We start from the raw sequence: 21624 nt of genomic DNA on the forward strand, positions 1-21624 counted from the left end.
AGCAAAAGAGGTCCCATTAAACTACTATTAACCTGATGAACACCAAAGTTGGCAGATTGATTGCAGGAGTTCTGACCAAATAACGAAACGTACTGTTTGCGATTCGTAAGATAGCTTCTTAACCACTCCAAGGCCTTACTACGAATACCATAGTGACATAATTTCACATAATTTCACTACTTATATAAAAAAAACATACAATACAATACAATGATCAAATTCTTCTTCTAATTCATGGGATGAGCACTCGCTCTAACAGTTGCTACACATTATGAAACTTATATTTACATACATGTAAATATGTGCATGTATTGGATTATATCATATTATGATACCATGAACATAATCATACTAACATCAAATCACGCTTTTGAAATACATTATTTTTTTCCCGCGCCATCGTCATGTTGGTCATGTCTGCTATACCGGTTGGTAAGTTCACTTAAGTTTTGATTTTAGCTATAAAATGAACATTTTTATACTGTCATCGCTACGGTATATGATTTTTAAAAAACATAATAACATAAATTATCATGATAACTAAGTAGGTTTTAAACCATCACCGAAGTATTTGAAAATGACAAGAAAAGAAAAAAGACATCGCGTATATGACGAAAAACTACATTTTCAAAGTGGATGATTTTTCATGTAAGGTGACTGATTCATTCCTCGTTTATTTCCTCTTTTTGATCACGATTTCGTATGGTTCTAGTATACGTCCGGCAACTGTCTGAGGAATAAGGTTGATAACGTTCTCGCTCTCCTTGCCCGGTACCTTGGAGAAGGTGTAGTTCTGGAGGAACCAGGAGAAGATGAGGAAGAGGTCGGCCTTAGCAGCCGCCTCACCGAGACAGGTACGGCGACCCGCTCCGAACGGCATGAAGCTGGGAGGGTGCTGGCGGACTGTGCCGGCCTCGTCAAGGAAATGCTCTGTTATGGAGTGTAAGAACATACAAAAATATCTATTCACCAGAACCTAAATATTGTTGATCTTGGTTTCAATGTTTAACAGATAGATGACTGGTTCATACGGAAGAGTAAAACAAAACAGTAAAATCTACATGGAGATCATCAACTTTGTTAGATAAAAGATAATCGTACTCTTTTGTGCGGTCTTTTAACTGGTTCGGAGACCATCGAATGTATTAAAGGGCCTGTATTGTTTGGTCTATGAAGCCTGCCAACCAGTTCGTTAGAGTTCAATTCTGAAACTGCAAAAGCTTCGTCCAGGGCATGTACTCCTACTTATTGTGAACGTATTCTTGCCCCCTAGGAAAGAAAACAAAATCAGGCATACAGCCATGCCCTTGGAAAGTTTTGGATTTTTTGAAATAGAAAATCAACGATTTGATGCACATTTCAGTGCAACATGTGGGTTTTTTTTTTTCGATACAGAACTCAATACACTCAATTGGATATCAATTATTGCGCTGAAAACACAAACAAACAAACAAACGATTTTTTTTTCGATAGATCAAAATAAATTGTCGGATCAATTCATTACTAAGCACACGACAGAGCCAGGGGAGGGTGTCCGAGGGGGTATCCCCTTCCGTCACTCTTGCTTGATCTTTGCCCTTTTAGGTTAGACACTCAACAATCTGGGGAACACTTTGCGTGGAATATTTGCAAACTTTTCAATCGGAAAGTAAAATGAAACGTTACTTACTTACTTACAAAAACTCAACACAAACACGTCGCTGCCTGCTGCCATGGGGAGGAGAGTTATTATCATCAAACTTTGTCAAATTAATGTTTTGTTAAAGCGGAACCTGCTCGCCAGCAGGGGATGAAGTTCAACCCCCCCCCCCCCCACGGGCCTGATGAATCACAACAATTGCAGTTTGATTACTGTCTAAATGAAATATCTCCAATTATCCCATCTCGGAATAGTAGGCAGAGAAATGCCCTGAATACGCTAAGGACCAGGTCCGAGAATTACCTACCTGGCTTGAAGGAGTCTGGGTCATCCCATTCCTGGGGGTCAAAGTGCATCGAATGAAGATTGATCATCACAATAGCTCCTTTTGGGATGACGTAATCACCTACATCATATGCCAGGAATGTGATAATCATTATTACTGCATTTCTGAGCGGTGTCGATGGTAGTCACGTCCAACACAGAAATCAAATTCATAATCTCAGTACCGGTATTTCACGAAATAGCGAACAATAGCTACATTGGATTGACTGCGGTCAGTGATTGTGGTCTGCCGGACAAAGCCTATACCGAACAATAGCTACACTGGATTGACTACGGTCAGTGATTGTGGTCTGCCGGACAAAGCCTATACCGAACAATAGCTACATTGGATTGACTACGGTCAGTGATTGTGGTCTGCCGGACAAAGCCTATACCGAACAATAGCTACATTGGATTGACTACGGTCAGTGATTGTGGTATGCCGGACAAAGCCTATACCGAACAATAGCTACATTGGATTGACTACGGTCAGTGATTGTGGTATGCCGGACAAAGCCTATACCGAACAATAGCTACATTGGATTGACTACGGTCAGTGATTGTGGTCTGCCGGACAAAGCCTCTAAGCTGCCATGGCTCAATAGATGAGAAAACTGTGGCTCTGTGAACAAAACCACGGATCCTCAAAATTGAGGTCCTCAATTCGATTCCACTGAAACCAACGCTCGTGCCTAGGGCACTGAAAGCAGTCGGAATTAGGCGACGGCCTTCTTGTTGCTGATGAAGCATTTATCACTTCCTCAACGGATGCGTGAACTCAACAAACTCGTACCAATGTTTCTGTTTTGAATACTGTAAAAAATAAGTGCTTACCACTATATTTAATATCGCAGTACACGACCCTTTGTAACAAGATTTAAAATGCCTTCATCGTTGTAATTGTACATTTTTCAATCCTACTGTTAATAAAGAGCAAACTGTTCAAGGGATGCCGCTCAATGTCAAGAATGTGTGTACTGGACAGAATTGTGCTTGTGCTTTGGGTTATTAATGTACGACATTGAAAAAAAAACCCACAAATGATTGAAAAAATCCCCTCTTACTCTAGCAGATACTGCATTTACTATACTTTCCTTTCAAGAAATCATTTTGGCATGGGACATTGTTGGAGCGTAGAGATTAACTTTGTACTCAGATTTAAAAAGTAGTGTGTACGAGTCCTCTATTCTATTGAAGAATTGAAATGGTAAAGAATTGCGCCACTTGATCAGAAAAGTCTAGTCAATCATTCCATACTTCCACATCTGAAGTAGCTCATCCCCCGAACATACTTCTTTTGTATCCGTCGCTAGTATCGTTGGAGGTATTGCAGCAATAAATCTAGTCATTACGTCGCTAATTCATGAGAAGAAGATGACGTGAATTTGAAGAGCCTGGCGATTGATACTCACGTATCTCTGCATCACATATGGTTGAATGCGGCAGGGAGAGTGGACCGACCGTGCTGTACCTCATCACCTCGTACAAAGTGGCCTCGGTGTACGGCAGCGTCCCGCGGTCCTCGATAGTTGGCACTCGATCACGGCCAATAACGGAGTCGATCTCCGTCTGGGCCTTCTTCTGAATCTCGGAGTACTCGGACATCAAGGCAAATGCCCAGTACAATGTGTCGACGGTACTCTGTATACCACCTGGACGTAAAAAAATTTTTTCTGTATGTTTTCTTTATAATTATAGTTCTACGTCTGTGACATCACATGCTGTAGTCGTCTTTTCATTTAGCAGTGACTGCACAGAAATGTAAAAATTCATAACTTTTGAACGGAATGTCCAATTATCCTAAAATTTTCATTTATGTGTTCTAGTATTTGCTGCATCATCTCCATCCACATGTATATTATAAAGAAGAACTTGTCCTGTAATGTTCGGACCTTTAATGATTCTGCAGTACATGTGTTCCTGCCATATGAAGAGCCTCGGTTTGCAATATATATATTGTGCTGGAATTGATATTGTCTGGGACCAGTGCAGTGACAACAGTGTAAAAGATCATGCGAGAAATAAACGTGAGAAAGGAGCCAAAAGACGAGTTCTTGGATCAAGGAAGAACACAAAGTCGTTTGCTTCTCTGGCAAGCACATTGCTAATTTGAGAGTGAAAACCATCAAACAATTTATAACCACACCTAGAAGTGCTCTGCTACCCTCCTCGACACAGACACAAGGATGATCTTACACCTGGCAGATGTTTTTATGACCCATTTGAATGAGGAAAACGGCACTACTTTACTCTGCACAGGAGACAGAGACGCAACATGTTCAGCAGTAGCTACGGCTGGCAAGCTCAAGATCTCAAAACTGTGGTCAACATTCTTGACAGGGAAACACCTTAGCTATATTCCATCTTATGATATCGCAGCACATATTGGGCCAGAGGAGTATCAGGCTCTTCCAATGTTGCATGCATTCATTTGATGTAATACTTTCTTGTTATTCAATACCCAGGGGAAGAAAACGGTCTTGGAAACGTCTGGAATGTATTATGTGCTTGTTATGCCTTCTCAGGCAATGTTCTATTTGAGTAATTTTTTTTCCAAGTAGTCCTTAATTTATGGAGAATTGAATGATCCAAGTAAGGTGTTTGAATCAGTGGCTATTTTTAAAAATGGCCGCCATGGATGACGTTTGAAAAGATTTTTTCAGGTGGCTCCACCCGGAAAAATACTTCCCCTGTGTTAGTGTACAACTGTACCAAATTCCGCATTTATAGGTAAAATGCACAATTCCACCCAAATATTTCTGTAATCTGCCGACTATAAGATGCGCAAGGTGAAACGCTTTATTCACCTTTTCTTCACCGAAAACGAAATCTCGTCCGATTAGCCTTCACGAATTAAGACATTTTTTATGTTTTATACAACTCAGTGTATAAATGGCCATCTATACAAGAACGAAAGGAAAATTGTGAGTTTGATAAAGAAGATAAAGAACATAAAATATCAAAGGGATGCACACGGTTTGTGATCTTATCGTGGGCTATCCAAAACTGCTAGACGGCATTCGTACGCTCGATAGAGAAACGTGCAGTTATACTTGGTATGGCATTTCATGTGATGAGTTGTCGACCAATCGGGATGCAAAAATCTTTCAGGTGTTTAATAATTCTAAAATGCCGAGCACTGTGGCAGCCTAAACTCCGTTTGTTTAAATGTCAACAAACATATGGATTTGTTCTTTTCACAAAATTTACACGCATGAATACGAGGCTTTAGATCAATCTGGCGAGTGTCTTTACCCGAAAAGATGTCCAAGATTGTCTGCAGGATATGGACATCAGTCAATTTATCCACGTCCTCCCCTGCTCGCTTTGCGTCTTCTTGGGCCTTGAGCAACATGCTGTAGAAATCGCTGATGTTGTCTAAAAAAAGATATTGAAGGAATAAATCTTACGTTATTCATCATGTCAGTTTGCATGCGTGTTGTATCAGACCCGGCGACCATGATATATTATATTTTGATTTTCATCTTAAGTGTAATTTAACCAATCTCTAACTGAAAAGAAAAAGCAGTATATCTGTACTACAGACATGATTGTCAAATTCAAGAACTAAAAATCTTGAAACGTTCTTATCCTCAAAGAAATTTCTAATTCGATTGTTCATTGGAGAAATGAATCTACTTCAATCATACCAGAACTTGATGATTGCCTCCGAGCCAGAGGAGCCGAGAAAGCAACCTGACTGAGTCGTAAAGCTGTTTTTCGAGGCAGGAGCACCTTGGTGATCTCAGTAAAACCAAGGAGGTTGTATCCCCTTGGTAAGTCATAAACAGTAAGCACCTTTGCGTGTACACGTGATGTGTATGGGGTTCTAAATGGTACATAATGTATATATATATATATATATATATATATATATATATATATAAAGGTCGTGTATCATCATTTCATAGTCCTTCGTTTAAAAGCATTCATTTTTTTTTCTTCAGTGGTCAGGTAGATAGATAATAATAATTCAAATCCCCTAACATTTGATTCAGATCAAATTCAGATGTGCAGGGCTGTATAAGGAGATTGTGCCTGTAGTTGCAGTAGTACGATAGTTAATAGGGTTCGTAAATTGTGTTGCTACGTAATACATTTCACACAAACTGCAACAAATCTGACCAGGGTCGTACGATTGCTCTTTGTGTTTCGACAGTTCGGACTCGACGAATGTTTCGAAGTCTACTGTGAGAGCCTTCATCAAACGTGGCCCGCTGGTAGGGAAGTACTTAGCCCAGTAGAAGTAGTCGGCTGCAAGACCAAGACCGAAGTTAGCATTGAGCTCGTCATTCATCCGCATCCAGTCCTTCACGTTAGGGTCGTGAAGGTCGTAGCTGGATTGACAAAGATCAGGATATATTTGGAATGTGAATCGAGATAAAAAAGCGTTTCCAAAAAATCATTACAATTTTTAGTTCGGGAGTAGGTACGTTTTACCTAGATAGCAATGCTGCGTTGGCCCAACATTGGTTTAAGGCCATTTTTGCTGGCGGGTCAACATTGGCCCACCTAAAGTTTGAGGTTGGACCAATTTTTTATAGACCATACATCAACTATTTTTCCAACTTGATGCTCCTTTGGCTCAACGTTGGTCCAACTGCACGCCTGTACGTTCGCCCAATGCCAGAAACATGATATTGGCTCAATATTACTTTGGTAGGCGGACCACCATTATCCCAACAGCGAAAGCTTGACATCTGACTGACGATGTTACAATGTTGATCAAAATAATGTCAGAAATATGACATTGGCCCAACGTTGGCCGGCGGGACAAAATTGAATTGGCCAGAAAATATTTTTTCGCCAACGTCATGTTCTGATGTTAGGCCACAGTAGGATTGCTATCAGGACAAATCTATACATCTTACATCTCCGATCGCTTTTCTAGTTGTGTTTGTGTTCTGATCAGGGAAATGTGAGCGAGACCTCCTGCTAAGATCACCCACATTTTCAGGTCAAGTGTAATACCTCTTTCCATAGCACATCTGTGAGAAGACATTGTACATGATCAGAGTAAGGAGGAGTCGCGTGTCGATCGGTTTCTCGCCATTCTCGGCTAGCTCCTTCTCCACCTTCGGGTACACACTGGAGACCAACTTTTGTAGGGGCTTACCGGTTGCAAAGTGCCTTGATAACAGAAAAGAACGTTCAAACAAAATGATATAGGTCCAAGATTATGATTTACATGCAAGCTTGACTAGGATCATTTGGAGTGCGACATCGGGTGCTTGTTACAAGCTCAACGCCCACGAACCATACAGCTCACAAGTCAACTTTCTCTCTCTAAGAAAAAAAAAAAGACGAGTATAATGAAAGCGTTCACTCTTGAAGGACTGGAGTAAATAACAGACAAGAGTGAGATAAGAATGAAACTGGAGTGAATTTTTGGCGAAAATGTTTATTTTCTCTAATTTTCAAGTGACCTGAGGGATCACTCCAAGATTTTCGAGTTATACCTTAATGGTCACTTCAAAATTAATGAAAATGATCATTTTCTTTCAAAATTCACTCTTTTCTGTTATTCATTCTTTCAAGAGAAAACATGTTCACTCCTTTTTGTGTTGCTTTTGTTTTTGCTTTTTGTTTTGTTGTTGTTTTGTTTAGAGAGAGAGAGTACAGTCCACGGGGTCCCACTAGACCGACACCCACGAGTCACACAGCCCGCAGGTTCGACATTGAATAGAGGTCAATGAGTCTTTGAAAAGGTTCATCTGATTGGTAATTCTCTAATTAAGGCGAATTTTCGTTTGTACACAGCCAAAGAAAACTAATTACTTTGCGTGAGCTTTCGCCTACTGTCTGCAGGCTTCATCAGACTGGCGTTGACTCGCCGTAGATGGGGTGTAGGCAGTCTTATTTTTTTACACACCACCCACTTCATCAGAAGCTTGGCGTTTACAGAACACTTATGGATAGGGCCCATGGTATCACCACAGACTCAGAGGATGTACAGACTGAAGAAGAACATATCAAGTCCTCCCTCAGATTATGTGGATACCCTGGCTGGTCGTTTAGACAGGTTAACGAACAGATGACCCAATTGCCCAAGGATAAACCCAAGTCTACTCAGAACACCAAGAAGAAATGCATGGTCACGATCCCTTATGTAAAGGGCACGTCTGAAGCACTCCAAAGGATCTTCACCAAATGCAATGTTGCTACCACCATGCGCCCCCTCACCAAACTGCGAGGTTTGTTGGTTCACCCCAAGGACAAAAGATCACCTGAAAACTCGACAGGAGTAGTGATCCAACTACCACATACCTTGTAAAGATTGTGACAAGGTTTACATAGGGGAGACGGGCAGGAAATTTGGAGTCAGGAAATCAGAACATCAAAATGAGGCAGAGTCACTGGGGAAGACACATTTCACAAGGGCTAAAAAGAAGGAGGCAGATCTCACTCCTAAAAAGTCAGCCATAAGTGATCACGTGGCGCAGGAAAACCACATCATTAACTGAAAAAAAGAGCAAGATTGTGTCCAAAGACAGCAACAAATTCACAAGTTGGATAAGAGAGGCTATCCACATACAACGGGGGCGGGAACACATGATGAATCATTCCCTTTCTCTCGGACTTTAAGACTACCTACACCCCATCTACGGCGAGCCAACGCCAGTCTGATGAAGCCTGCAGACAGTGGGCGAAAGCTCACACAAGGTAAATAGTTTCCTTTGGTTGTGTACAAACGAAATTTCGCCTTAATTAGGTCAATGAGTCATACAGCTCACGAGTAATACAGTCCATGAGTTCGACACTAGCTAAGCACAGCCCACGAATTCGACAGATACAACACGGCGTTTGATATGTCGGTCTCGTGGGTCTTGTTAGCTTAGTGTCGAACTAATGGACTGTGTGGCTCGTGAGCTGTAAAAGTCACGGGCTGTATGACTTGTGAGCTGTATTACTCGTGGGCTGTATGACTCGTGGGTGTCGGTCTCGTAACGTGCACCCCAGTCCACGAGCTAGACGCCATAAGTCAACACGTCCCACAAGCTCGACGTCTGGTAAAATAGGCCCACGAACAATAATTATGCTAAGCAAATAATTTCCACGAGCAAGACACTAGTATGAAATTGAGGTCCATGAGCCCCACGCGAGGCAAAAAGGGCCCATGAGCTCGATATTACATCATGTGTCTTAGACCCCATTTACAGTGAGTGAAAGGGCCGGGATCGGCCGCGGCCGAGCCCGGCCTTCATTTCACTGTAAACGCGCAAAAGGCCAATAATGCAGTACCAAAATCAGCAGCGCATTTGTCCAAGCTCTGGAGGTAAACTCGGCCGCGGTTCGGTAGCGGCCGAACTGGCCTGAGCCAAATAAAGTTCCAAATTTAGTCTGGCTTCCAGACCCTCTGCCCATACTATTTCGCTATTTAGGAAATAACGCCCTCAAAAACTAATAGAGTTCAAGTTGGTTTTGTCCTGCAAAGGCCTTTGCCTTCGGCATAGGCGGCGACTTCGTCGCCGGAGAATCTAGTTGGCAAAGGGTCTGGGAACTAGACTATACCAAATTGCGACCGGCGGCGCCCTCCAAATAATAGGGAGCTTTAGATTTTAGACGCGCGGACGTTCAAAGAGAAAAAAACATCATCTGAGCGTGCGCAGTAGCGCGGATCAAGTTACTGCGCAAAGTTAAAGCTCCCTATTAGTGTTTGTTCACAAGCAGAGCGCCACTACGACAAACTATTGAAAGGTTTGAATTAAGAGCCAGGCCGAGCCCGGCACTGTAAACGGACAAAATTGCGGGGCCGAGTACCACAATTGTGATCAGGCTCGGCCGCTGCTCGGCCCGGCCCTGCACCCCGTTTACAGTGAGAGAAAGGCCGGGCTTGGCCGCGGCCGAGCCTGGCTTTCATTTCATTGCAAACGTGCAAAAGGCCAAATGCGGTACCAAAATCGGCCGCGGCTCGGCCACGGCCGAGCCCGGCCTTTTCTCACAGTGTGGAGATCGTGGGGCTTATTTGCCAAGTGTCTAGCCGATGGGCGGGTCATGACTATTGTGTGTGTTACGTATGGCTCGTGGATGTATGATTCATGGACCTCTTTTTCAATGTCTAGCTCGTGGGATGACCCCGAGACATCAAAGCCATGTTGTCGTGGGATATTATATGAATGATTACATAATCAAATAGCAACTAAGTTAGCAGGTTTATTCCTTGTAAAATTCTGTCGACATTTCTCCCATATCGCCTGCACTTATGGGACAAAATGGTTTAAAAAAAAATGTTGAATTTTCTATAAATAGGCTCTTTTCAAACATGTAGAATATTACAATGCATTGTTTCTCCTGTAATACACTACACCAAATAGGAGTAAATAGTAAAACGTCCTATAATATATAGACCTACCTGAGTGCAGTGTGTCCTAGTTTCCGATGAAGCTTCCACGTGTCAGTGAAGGTGCTAAAGGCAATGTCCTTAAACCCTTCAGTGAACAGCTCCACTGCAATGGCATATCAAAAAGAGGTACTAACATGTTCTTTTTTCTACACATTTAACGAAATGAAACTTTAGCTCCTCCTCATCATAATACAATGTGTACAATCCGACTCATGTAGCTTTAATGTACATGATACACAAATGCATGTAATTCTACTGCACTGCAGTTTCAGCATCTATCATTACCACCACAACTAAAACAGAATTATCATTCGTCCTTCTTCTACTGCCACTCATCCACTACCCCATTTTTTCTGAATGACTATCTGACTATTGAATAAATGGAAACAACAACAATTACTCCAATAACTGATAAAGCAAATGTTCTTTCCTACCTTCAAACTTGTAAAACAAAGATTGACAACTAGAAATGTCGTTATCTATGGCGACTGGTATGCTCCCTTATCCATTTATCCCAATAGCTTTACAGTACATATTACCAATGTGAGACCACAATGCACTATGACTGGCAAACAATAATTCCTGGTAATCATACACCCAATTTTCATGGCAACACTTAGAGCCACTTTCAAAATATGGAAAATAGGGGATATTTCAGCATTTTCTTTGACCAAATGGCACAAAACTTCTCCATCATAATAAATGCGTGGTAATGTATGCATTCACCTATAATAAGTTTGATTACACAGAAAGTATATAAGTTCAGTCAGTAGGAGAAAACAAAAATGTAATTTAGCATTTGATAGTACAATTTTAGCACTTTAAGGTGATCTTTTATACTTGATCTTCCACTTTGTGATCCACAACTTCCAAAGAGAATCAGTATCAAGAATTGCATTTATATGTACTAAGTCTAATGAAGATGCCTTGGAGAGATTTTCAAAATATGAACTAACAAAGTTAGATTTTGGTATATTCACTTGATCTTTGACTTCTGACCTTTGACCCCATTGCCCAAATCTTCCCTTACGAATGTTTATTTGGTAATAATACATTTGGCCAATCAAGTTCAAGTTCAAGTTCAAATTTATAGAAATGGAGAGTTCCGCCAAAAAGCAAAGCTTAAGCGATATGTGACCCTCTGAAAATACATAAGAAAACGAAAAGTGAATTAACGAAACTACAAACCGATATAAAATAAAATCAAAGGAAGCAATGTCAACTGACATGAAATCAAATTAGGGAGAAAAAATGAAACTACAACACGTGCCATGTTCGACACAAGCAATCTGGATTCAGTGATGCAAGAGTAATGATAAAATACAACCTGGATTGAATATATTGGAAAGAAATGTGGGATACCGGTAAGAGTGCAGAAGAGGGGACATAAAAAGAGAGAATAAACACAATGGTATATTCAGTACAATAACAGGAACATCCGAGGAGAACTTGTGTTTGACAGATTATTTTTCTGTAATGAAAAAAAGAAAGAATAATGATTAGCATACTATTGTTTAATGTTTAAAGAAATGATGAATTTACTTAGATGGTGAGGTGAACCTAATTCGGTTGTATATTATAAGATTCCAATAAAAATAATCTTAATTTATTCTTTCTTAATTTATTCTTAAAAGAATTCATAATGTTAGCTGTTATCACATTGCTATGATGAAAATGAAAGATGAAGGTGTTCTGAGCCAGCAAAATTCTCAACAATGGCAAATGGAATTCATTCGATCGCCTTGTTGGATAGCTGTGAACGGATTGATTTCTTCGAAACATTGTTTCAAACATATCTGGAAGATTATTTTTGTTATAATTATACATAACTTACCCTTGATTAAGCAAATATAAATCTTTGATATTAAATATTTTGTGTCCACAAAATAACGGGTAAGAATGAGACAAAAATGCAGTATATGGCATACGATACAGAGTGACTTCTTTAGTAATAGAAGTAATTCATCTAAAATTGTTTGATGTGAATTTCCCCACACGAGAATACTATAATTCAAAGTAAGGCAATATCAGGGATGAATATAATGTAAGCAGGGACGATAAAGGAAGAAAAACGATTCTTAACTAGTATGTTGTCCACAAAATTGATTACTGACGGACGGACAGACAGCCCGAAAAGACAATGCCTCCGGCGACACTTCGTGGCAGATTCATAGAACCCCCCCCCCAAAAAAAAAAAACAAAAAACAAAAAACACAACACCCAACAACAACAAACAAACAAACAAACAAAAACGCAAACACAAACCTCCAAACAAACAAGAAATCAAGTCAAGTCTGCAAACTACGAAACATTTTTCCACGCAAGAGAGCTTGTTTCCAACGAAAGAAAGTCTTTTTTTTTTTCTACCAAGAGAGGACTTCTCCCAGAAAAGAAAATGTTTCTCTGGCAAGGAAATTTATTCTCATGACAGACTTTTTCAAACATGTAAGAGAGTGTAGTTACAATCAAGTAGAGCTTTTCTTATATGATACAGACTTCTTTCCATCAAGGGAGTGTTTCACCTAAGAGATTTCTCCTGTTTTTGTTTTTGCAAGAAGAGAGAGTTTACCCCAGGTGTTCATTTATCTATCATTATTATTTTTTACGGACAACTTTATATATATATATATATATATATATATATATATATATATATATATATATATATATATATATATATATATATATATATATATATATATATATATATATATATATATATCAAGAGAGGTGCAGGTGTTTTGCATTGGTAGCATATACCACATCCGGCTTAAAGCGGGTTAGGTAGCATATAAGCAACATTTCGCAGCACGACAGTCAGAGATATCTCTTGATAAAAGCAATGGCAACTGTTTCTTACTTGAGTAGAAATCCGGGCGTCCGGCGAACTCCACATCCTGCTTTATCACAGCCTCCTTTATGATGTCTTTGCGATTTAAGACCACCATCCACCGCTGTCCCACCTTGAGGCCAAAGATGTCACCGTACTTCTTGGCCCATTTACCGAACACTACCTCTGGGCTGTCAGTCATGTCTTGAACATAATACAAGAGATGGAGAAGCTAAATCGGCTCAAATGAAAGGGTTAAACCTTTCGTGTGTTTTTGGTGCTAATTGGGTAAAAAATAAAAGTTTAAGAACAACCATGCAACGCTGTCTGGACAGCATCATTTATGCAAGTTCTTTTGAGGGAGAGGAATCAGAATATTACTATTTCACATGAGACCTTCATTACGTGTTCAATGTTCATAGAGCTTCTTGATAAATCTGTTGGTTATCGTTTCCTTTTTTCTTATAGAATCAAAAATTTTCCAAAGGAATATAGGCCTAACATCTATTTAATATCTTTCTTTTCATCTGTAATATGTGGATCCATCTATCTACTGTTGATCTATATCTATCTCTCTCACTGTGTCTCTGCACATTATGCTTGCATGTTTGTGAAAACAAACATGATGCTGTGGGATATTTCTTATGCAATAAACAGTGGAAAAGGTTTGAATGGTAACTACCAGACAATCAGCCTGCAGAAGACAGAGAATTACAGAAATCTCTGACGGGACTAGCTTAGAAAAAGAAAAGAAAAAAAAGGGTTGCGATCTCCCTGTCGAGAAATATGGGAGAAAAGTAAAACGAAAAAAGAAAGAAGGAGCAAAACAAAACCTCAAACAACGCCACTTATTCACTCACCAAAGATACTACCCACAATGGGAAGACCCCTTGGTCCTGGCGGGAACTTGCTTGGTCGGCTGACGCTCCATATTGCCATGGAGACCAGAAGGACTGTAAGAGTAGCTGTGATGGTCAAGCCATTGACCTGTCCGAGACTGGACTCCGTCAGGGTTCCTAGGAAGTCGATCATGGCGATGACTGCTGCAGCAGCTGAAGTACGTGACTCTAATCTGATTTCTGCTTTAGTGCGTAAAACGTTTGCGTGCCAAAAAGCTGGAATTAACAAGACACTGAAACAACATGATGTGATCATCTTGACATGTGTGTATCAAATAATATCTCTGTCATGATAATTTTTTTATGACAATAGAATGTACTGAACGGGCAAAACAACACAAAACAAACAAACAAAAAAAAAATTATAGGGATACACCCACTTTGTAAGCGCTAATTAACTGTACCTGATTCGTTAGAACTATACAACGCAACTCATCAGGATCGATAGCTAGATGATAGAGAAGTATATTAAATGCGGTTTTCAAGATTCAGATTGATTTGAATTACTTTCGTTTCGGCGTCGATTCAGAAAAAGGAAACGTTCCATTCTCTAGTGGTAAAATAAGTAGCCTTCTTTTGAGGACTCACTTGCCATAACATGTACAAGGACGTAATCAAAAATTAGGAGTAATAATAAAGGACGAAGTGCAAGAGGTTGGTTATCCTAATCAGAAGCCTCGACATTCGCAACATGCGATATTCCGAATTTTATTCCTCTCCACAACGCTTCCCTCTAAAGAGACAAGATCAGATCTAGTTGTAACGAATGAGAATTCGTGTGTGACGCTTGCATAGTGTAGTCAATTCCCTTTCAACGGGGGTCGCAGCACGGTGCGTGGAGGGACATATTTTTTTAAAACAATTTTCCACGAAGTGTGTTGAGTGTGAAGGCGGTAGCAATCAGGTTGGATTGAAGGTCCGGTCACACTGCCCAATAGACGCGTAAACGCATGAATCACGTAAAGAAATTTGAGCCTTACGCGATACATGCGTTTGTTTGACGTGGAACCTTCGTAGTTGTCCGCCGATGTGCGCCGGATCGGCGCTTTACGCGATTCCAGATTTTGAGCAGCTCAAAACTCGGCTTCGCGTAAAAGTTTAGGAAGTATTGCGTTGTTTTACGTAATATTTGCGTAAATATGCGTGGAATATCAGTAATCGTTCGCGAAAATGTTGCCGCTATCGCGTTCATGCGCGATTCATATGCAGTTCATTAGTGATAATGAGCAGATTATGCGTGGTTCTCCGTGGACCTCAGTCGTCGCGCACAACCACGAATTCGCCCTATTTGGGGCCTTTGCGTGCCTATGCGCTGAAAGTGCGTGATTTGTCAGTGATTTTTCCGTGATCTTTTCATAGTTCTTGCGCAATTCATCGGTGATTTTCATCGCGTAAATCAGCGAAAATTCTCGACGGACAAGCACGCACAACCAAATTTCTTGCGTGATTCATGCGTTTACGCGACTTTAGGGCAGTGTGACCGGGCCTTTACAATTTTGCAATTCAGGTGTAGTCTAGGACCTTACCATTACTTTTCAACATCATTTCATCCATACTTTGCATTCAATTTGAATTTCAATTGAATTTTTGAGACGCGGACGTCTATACAACGATTGCGTCGGCCGTTCTCGCCTCTCCGTGCGTCTTGTTCTTAAATAGCTTTAGATTACGCGAGGACGCAGCCTATATACGAACTAAAACGGCGCCCCCATAGGATCATAATAATAATAATAATAGTGAGACTCTTAAAAATTCTGGAAAAAATTATTCATAAACGCCTGTACATTTTTCTTCTTGTAAATGACCTACTTATACCTAATCAGTTTGGATTTAGAAAGGGCCATTCCACCGATTTAGCTATAATTCAATTGTTAGATAAGATTACTGAATCTTTTGCAAATAAAAAACACTTTATAGGAATTTTCATGGATTTATCAAAGGCTTTTGATACCATAGATCATGATATATTGATTTACAAATTAAAAAGATATGGTATTCGTGGTTTAGCACTTTCTTGGATTATTGATTATCTATCCAACAGAAAGCAATATGTACTATTTAAGTCATCTAAATCTTCGAATTCTAATATTGTATGTGGTGTTCCCCAGGGATCAATTCTTGGCCCCTACTGTTCCTTGTATATATCAATGATATTATAAATACATCAAAAACTCTTAAATTTATACTTTTTGCGGATGATACTAATATTTTTTACTCCCATGAGAACCTCGAAACACTGTTTGATACTCTTAACACGGAAATAGACAAAGTCTCCCAATGGTTTATATGTAATAAATTATCCCTTAATGTCTCTAAAACAAATTTTATACGTTTCAGACCTACTTATATTAATATTAATATTGATGGATTATCCTTAACTGAAGTAAGATCTACTAAATTTTTAGGAATCATAATTGACTCGAGTTTAACTTGGAACGATCACATTCATAATATCCACACGTCTGTCTCGAGAACTGTAGGAATTTTATATCGACTGAAAAACTTCATTTCTCAAAATTCCCTGACTATTCTATACAATGCATTGATCTTTCCACATATCACATACTGCAATATCGTTTGGGGAAACTGTGGCTCAACTAAAATTAATCCAATTCTTACCCTCCAAAAACGTGCTGTACGTTTGATTACCAATTCCCGGTACTTATCCCCATCCAATCCCCTATTTCGTCAACTAAAAACATTGAAAATTGAGGATCTTCACACCTTTCAAACTGCTGTTTTTATGTATAAATATACATTTAATTGTCTTCCAAAAATTTTTGATGGCTTCTTCACTCCAAATTCCACCGTTCATTCATATCCAACACGTCAGTCGTCCGATTACCATCTCGAAAACCCCAGAATCATTTTAGCTCAAAAATCATTAAAACACAATGGACCAGATATTTGGAATTCTTTACCCCCTCATTTAAAACAATGTACGTCGTTGAACATTTTCAAACGAGAATTAAAAAGCACCCTCATAATCCAGTATACTTCTGACACATAAATATTCATACCACCTGGTCAACAAACACCCTAAACAATGAGTTCACGGCCATAACTGAAGTAACATTCACCTCATCACACTGATCAAATACACAAAATAACACTCAACGTACAAACCAAGATTCATCCCAACACAATGCACACCGCACTGCACCGCACGTCCTTCGCACAATTACTTCCCACTCAGTGAGTGGCAAGATTTTCTTTATGTATCTCTTTATTGTGCCCTTTGCACAATAACCCCCCACTCAGTGAGTGGCAAGATTTTCTTTATGTATCTCTTTACCTGGGACCATCTTCCTCGTCAAGCTTAGCTTATGATGATGGTCCCCTGCATTTCATTTTTATCATTTCCTATTGCTTCCTTTCATACATGATATTCGTTCTTGAAAAAAAAAAAAGAAAATGTATGTAAGATCCAAACGTTACGAATATTAGCTGTGTAAATGACTATATAAGTATTTTGTTGATTTGTTGATTTGTATTGATTATGAAATGCAGAAATAAAAACTGAACTGAACTGAACATTTCTACCTAAAAAAGATACTCAAGGCGCTATAGAACAGAGTACATATTGTGTCACATTACAACAGTATCACAGAAACTAAGACAATAAACCAACAAACAATAGGCCTATATACGTACACATACTATACATACAGGTATACAATATTGTTAATTTAAATTGAAAATCTTTGTCTTGAGATTCTTTTTGAAACCATCAATGGAAGATGTTTCTCTAAGAGATTTTGGTAGGCCATTCCATAGTTTTGGGCCCATATATGAAAAAGCCCGATCCCCCCAATTATGCTTGATTCGAGGTACCTGTAATTTTAGCGAGTTTGATGAACGGAGATTACGTGGTGGTTGGTGAAGATGAAGAGTATTTTGAAAGTAGACAGGGGCAAATTTGTGCAATGTACGGTAAACAAGAAGAAGAATCTTGAAGTTAATACGTTTTTCTACAGGAAACCAGTGTAGGGACCGAAGTAGTAATATTGGGGTAGTATGCACAGTACTATGCACAATGTTTTCATTGCATCAAGTAGCTCTCTGCGTCGTGAACATGAGCGGAAGCTAAAATGAAACAGAACCGACCGGTAAACTCAGACGACGCGAGATCGATTTTGATAAGCGATTTTGCGCATGCGCATTTTTCCCCCTCTGAAATTCCCTTCTATTACCGCTTTACTGAGGGAATGCACCTGTCCGGCTAGAGATATGACCGCAAGAACAGACGGATAAAGGAAATAATTTTTACTGGTTGTTTCTGCTCCAAAACATTAATGTTACGTTGCAACTGATTGACAAATTGCCCTACATCGACGTAAATAAGCACTGAATTGATTAGTGTTTTTTAGTAGTAGCCATGATAACAAATCATGGGCGTACACACTCGAGCAGGATTCGAACCTACGACCTCCTGATCACCGGACAGGCGTCATCTCCACTAGACCACCGAGCTTTCGCCCGAAAGCAAGTGTTGGTTCTAATCCTTATAGCATGCAGCGGGTACTGCTTTGTTATTCAAATTCATGATTTTCTTCCGTCGGGATGTTTTCATTGCAACTGATTGACAAATTGCCTAACATCGACGTAAATAAGCACTGAATTGATCAGTGTTTTAGTAGTAGCCATGATAAAAAAATCATGGGCGTACATACTCGAGCAGGATTCGAACCTACGACCTCCTGATCACCGGACAGGCGTCATCTCCACTAGACCACCGAGCTTTCGCCCGACAGCAAGTGTTGGTTCTAATCCTTATAGCATGCAGCGGGTACTGCTTTGTTATTCAAATTCATGAATTTCTTCCGTCGAGATGTTTTCATTGCAACTGATTGACAAATTGCCCTACATCGACGTATAAAATAAGCACTGAATTGATCAGTGTTTTTTAGTAGTAGCCATGATAAAAAATCATGGGCGTACATACTCGAGCAGGATTCGAACCTACGACCTCCTGATCACCGGACAGGCGTCATCTCCACTAGACCACCGAGCTTTCGCCCGACCGCAAGTGTTGGTTCTAATCCTAAGCAGTACTCGCAGTACCCGCTGCATGCTATAAGGATTAGGAGGTCGTAGGTTCGAATCCTGCTCGAGTATGTACGCCCATGATTTTTTATCATGGCTACTACTAAAACACTGATCAATTCAGTGCTTATTTACGTCGATATAGGGCAATTTGTCAATCACTTGCAATGAAAACATCTCGACGGAAGAAAATCATGAATTTGAATAACAAAGCAGTACCCGCTGCATGCTATAAGGATTAGAACCAACACCTGCTTTCGGGCGAAAGCTCGGTGGTCTAGTGATCAATTCAGTGCTTATTTACGTCGATGTAGGGCAATTTGTCAATCAGTTGCAATGAAAACATCTCGACGGAAGAAATTCATGAATTTGATTAATGTTACGTTGTTCATAAGACTGCCTACGTATCCAAATAATATCTGACATACAAAAGTATCAATGCATTTTCAATGTATTAAAGTCCTCTGCAGTCGTTTAACCCTATAGAGTCTGCCAAAGGCTTGCATGTGCGGCAAATATTGGCCTTTCAGGGTTTGCCAAGGGCTTGCCTGAACGGACAATATCTGCCGCACATTTAAATAGATTTAGGCAGGAGCTTTTTAACTGTATGTACCACGTGCGATAAGAGATATTGGTGAGGTTACATACATTGTATACATTTGAATTCATGAGGAAACTTATGTACTGATTGGAGCAAATCCATGTCGTACTCACCGGTCCTTGTCTACGCCCTGTCGAAGAGCTGAGTCGTGGGACGCCCGTGCCTATACAGATCTACCCTTTAAAGTATAGAAGTGATAATATTATAGTCGTCATGCACGGTTCGTGCAATTATGGACAAGTATTATTTGTAGCACGTATGACTGATTGGAAGTTGACATAGGCGGATGAAGAAGAATGCATTGATCAAAGTTCCTCGCTAACTAAACAAGATATTATCATGAGCTGTTTGATGTCTCGCGATTCTGCGTCATTACTCATTACAATGTGAACATTATCTACATATAATTTACATACATACATTCATACATACCCACGCACACTAGAATGCTAGTGATAATAGTAGGCCACGAACGCTCCGCACTGTCGCCGAAAGGCAACCCCAGCTCCGCGCTTGAGTGCACGTACCGCTTTTTTGTGTTTCCCGTGGAGGATTATGGGAGGTAACCACCCCCTAAAAAGACGTTGAGCGAAAAAAGACCTTCAGCTAAAAAAGGCCTTCAGCGGAAAAAGGCCTTCATCGAAAAAAGGCCTTCAGCGCAACTTTCTGATTACACTTTCGGGTTTTTCAGCAAACAAGGCCCCTCCCCCCCCCCCCCCAAAAAAAAAAAATGGCCTTGTGGTTTCAGCGAATGACAAATGAAAAAAAAAAAAAAGGTCGCTCTGGTAGGCCCTACTTGAAATCTTCGGGTGCCACTTGCCCGGAATAAAAAAAAAAAAAAAATGGAGGGACCCAAAGTGGTTACATCTTATGTACTCCTATGTTTTGTGGAAAAAGAAGTAGGGGCCCGAGCCCCTGAGAACCCCCCCCCCCCCCCCCGTTCCGCTTTCCATGGGAAATACACGCCATTGCCATCGCCGGCACTCACTGCATGCAGTGCAGCAAACAATTTCGAACGCGTTGTTGTTGTTATTTGAATTCATTTGGCGTTCATCATTCCCGTAGGAATATTTACGCGTACTACAGTAGTAGCCTTTTGACAAGGCCCATTCACTGAATGATGGTGAGCTAATAAAGGTTTCGCGCTCTTCTAGGCACTACATGTGGGGACTACCAAAATGGCGCCAGTCACGTGACATCTCGTCGCCACTGCTAGTTGCAAGCGTTGGGCCCTGGCGACTTGCGCGCTCGGATAAGCTCCTGCTTTCTTATACTTCCGTGGCATCTGTACGTGAAAGGGGCACTGGCTGTACAATCTCCATCCCATGCAATCAAATACTCAAATAGTCTCCAATGGCATATAAACCTTTTTTTTTTTTCAATGATTGAAATATTGCAATACATATTGAGTAGATAAATATGACGGAATCTTTGGCATTCTACATTAATTAATAGACGGTGTTAGACGGTACTGCATAGAATAATATTTGATATGTGCTTGAACGTAGAATGAAAGTTATATCTTTAATGCAGACGGCATTGAATGGGCTGATACCACCGATAGCTGCAGGCTTTCATGTATCATCCATATTGTGCTTACACTTTCACTGTTGACTAGTTGTGCAATTATTGTACTGGAAAACGTCCCTTATCTTTGAAGGCTCTTCGTGAATAGTCAAAAAATCAAATGAAATAGACAAACACATCAACATATTGCTGATTGGTGATGGAACTTCCTCTAAGATGAAGTATACGTAGTGTTTATGTATGATATGTCGGCAATTAACTAACTCGTGCAATCTTTCTAATCGGATTTCTTTAACTTCTTGCCAATATAGGCTATCTCGTTTGCTGTACAGTGAACATCCAAAATTATTTGAATGACAAATTAAACAACGTTGTTCATACAAAAATTATTTGCGAAACATCTATGTCTATCTG

At 40.1% G+C, this 21624-nt stretch overlaps 1 protein-coding gene across 1 annotated transcript; it reads right to left on the bottom strand.

Moving 5' to 3' along the window:
- Positions 1–673: 673 nt before the first annotated feature.
- Positions 674–14169, bottom strand: LOC140226280 (steroid 17-alpha-hydroxylase/17,20 lyase-like). The gene is made up of 9 exons (XM_072306777.1): positions 13998–14169; positions 13168–13341; positions 10317–10410; positions 6935–7093; positions 6089–6300; positions 5219–5341; positions 3376–3615; positions 1947–2045; positions 674–930 (listed from the first exon to the last, which is right to left on the bottom strand). Exons 1-9 carry the CDS (start codon positions 14167–14169, stop codon positions 674–676), a joined length of 1530 nt encoding a protein of 509 aa, XP_072162878.1.
- Positions 14170–21624: the final 7455 nt, after the last annotated feature.

Source organism: Diadema setosum, chromosome 3, assembly GCF_964275005.1.
Source record: "Diadema setosum chromosome 3, eeDiaSeto1, whole genome shotgun sequence".
NCBI classification, from domain to species: domain Eukaryota; kingdom Metazoa; phylum Echinodermata; class Echinoidea; order Diadematoida; family Diadematidae; genus Diadema; species Diadema setosum.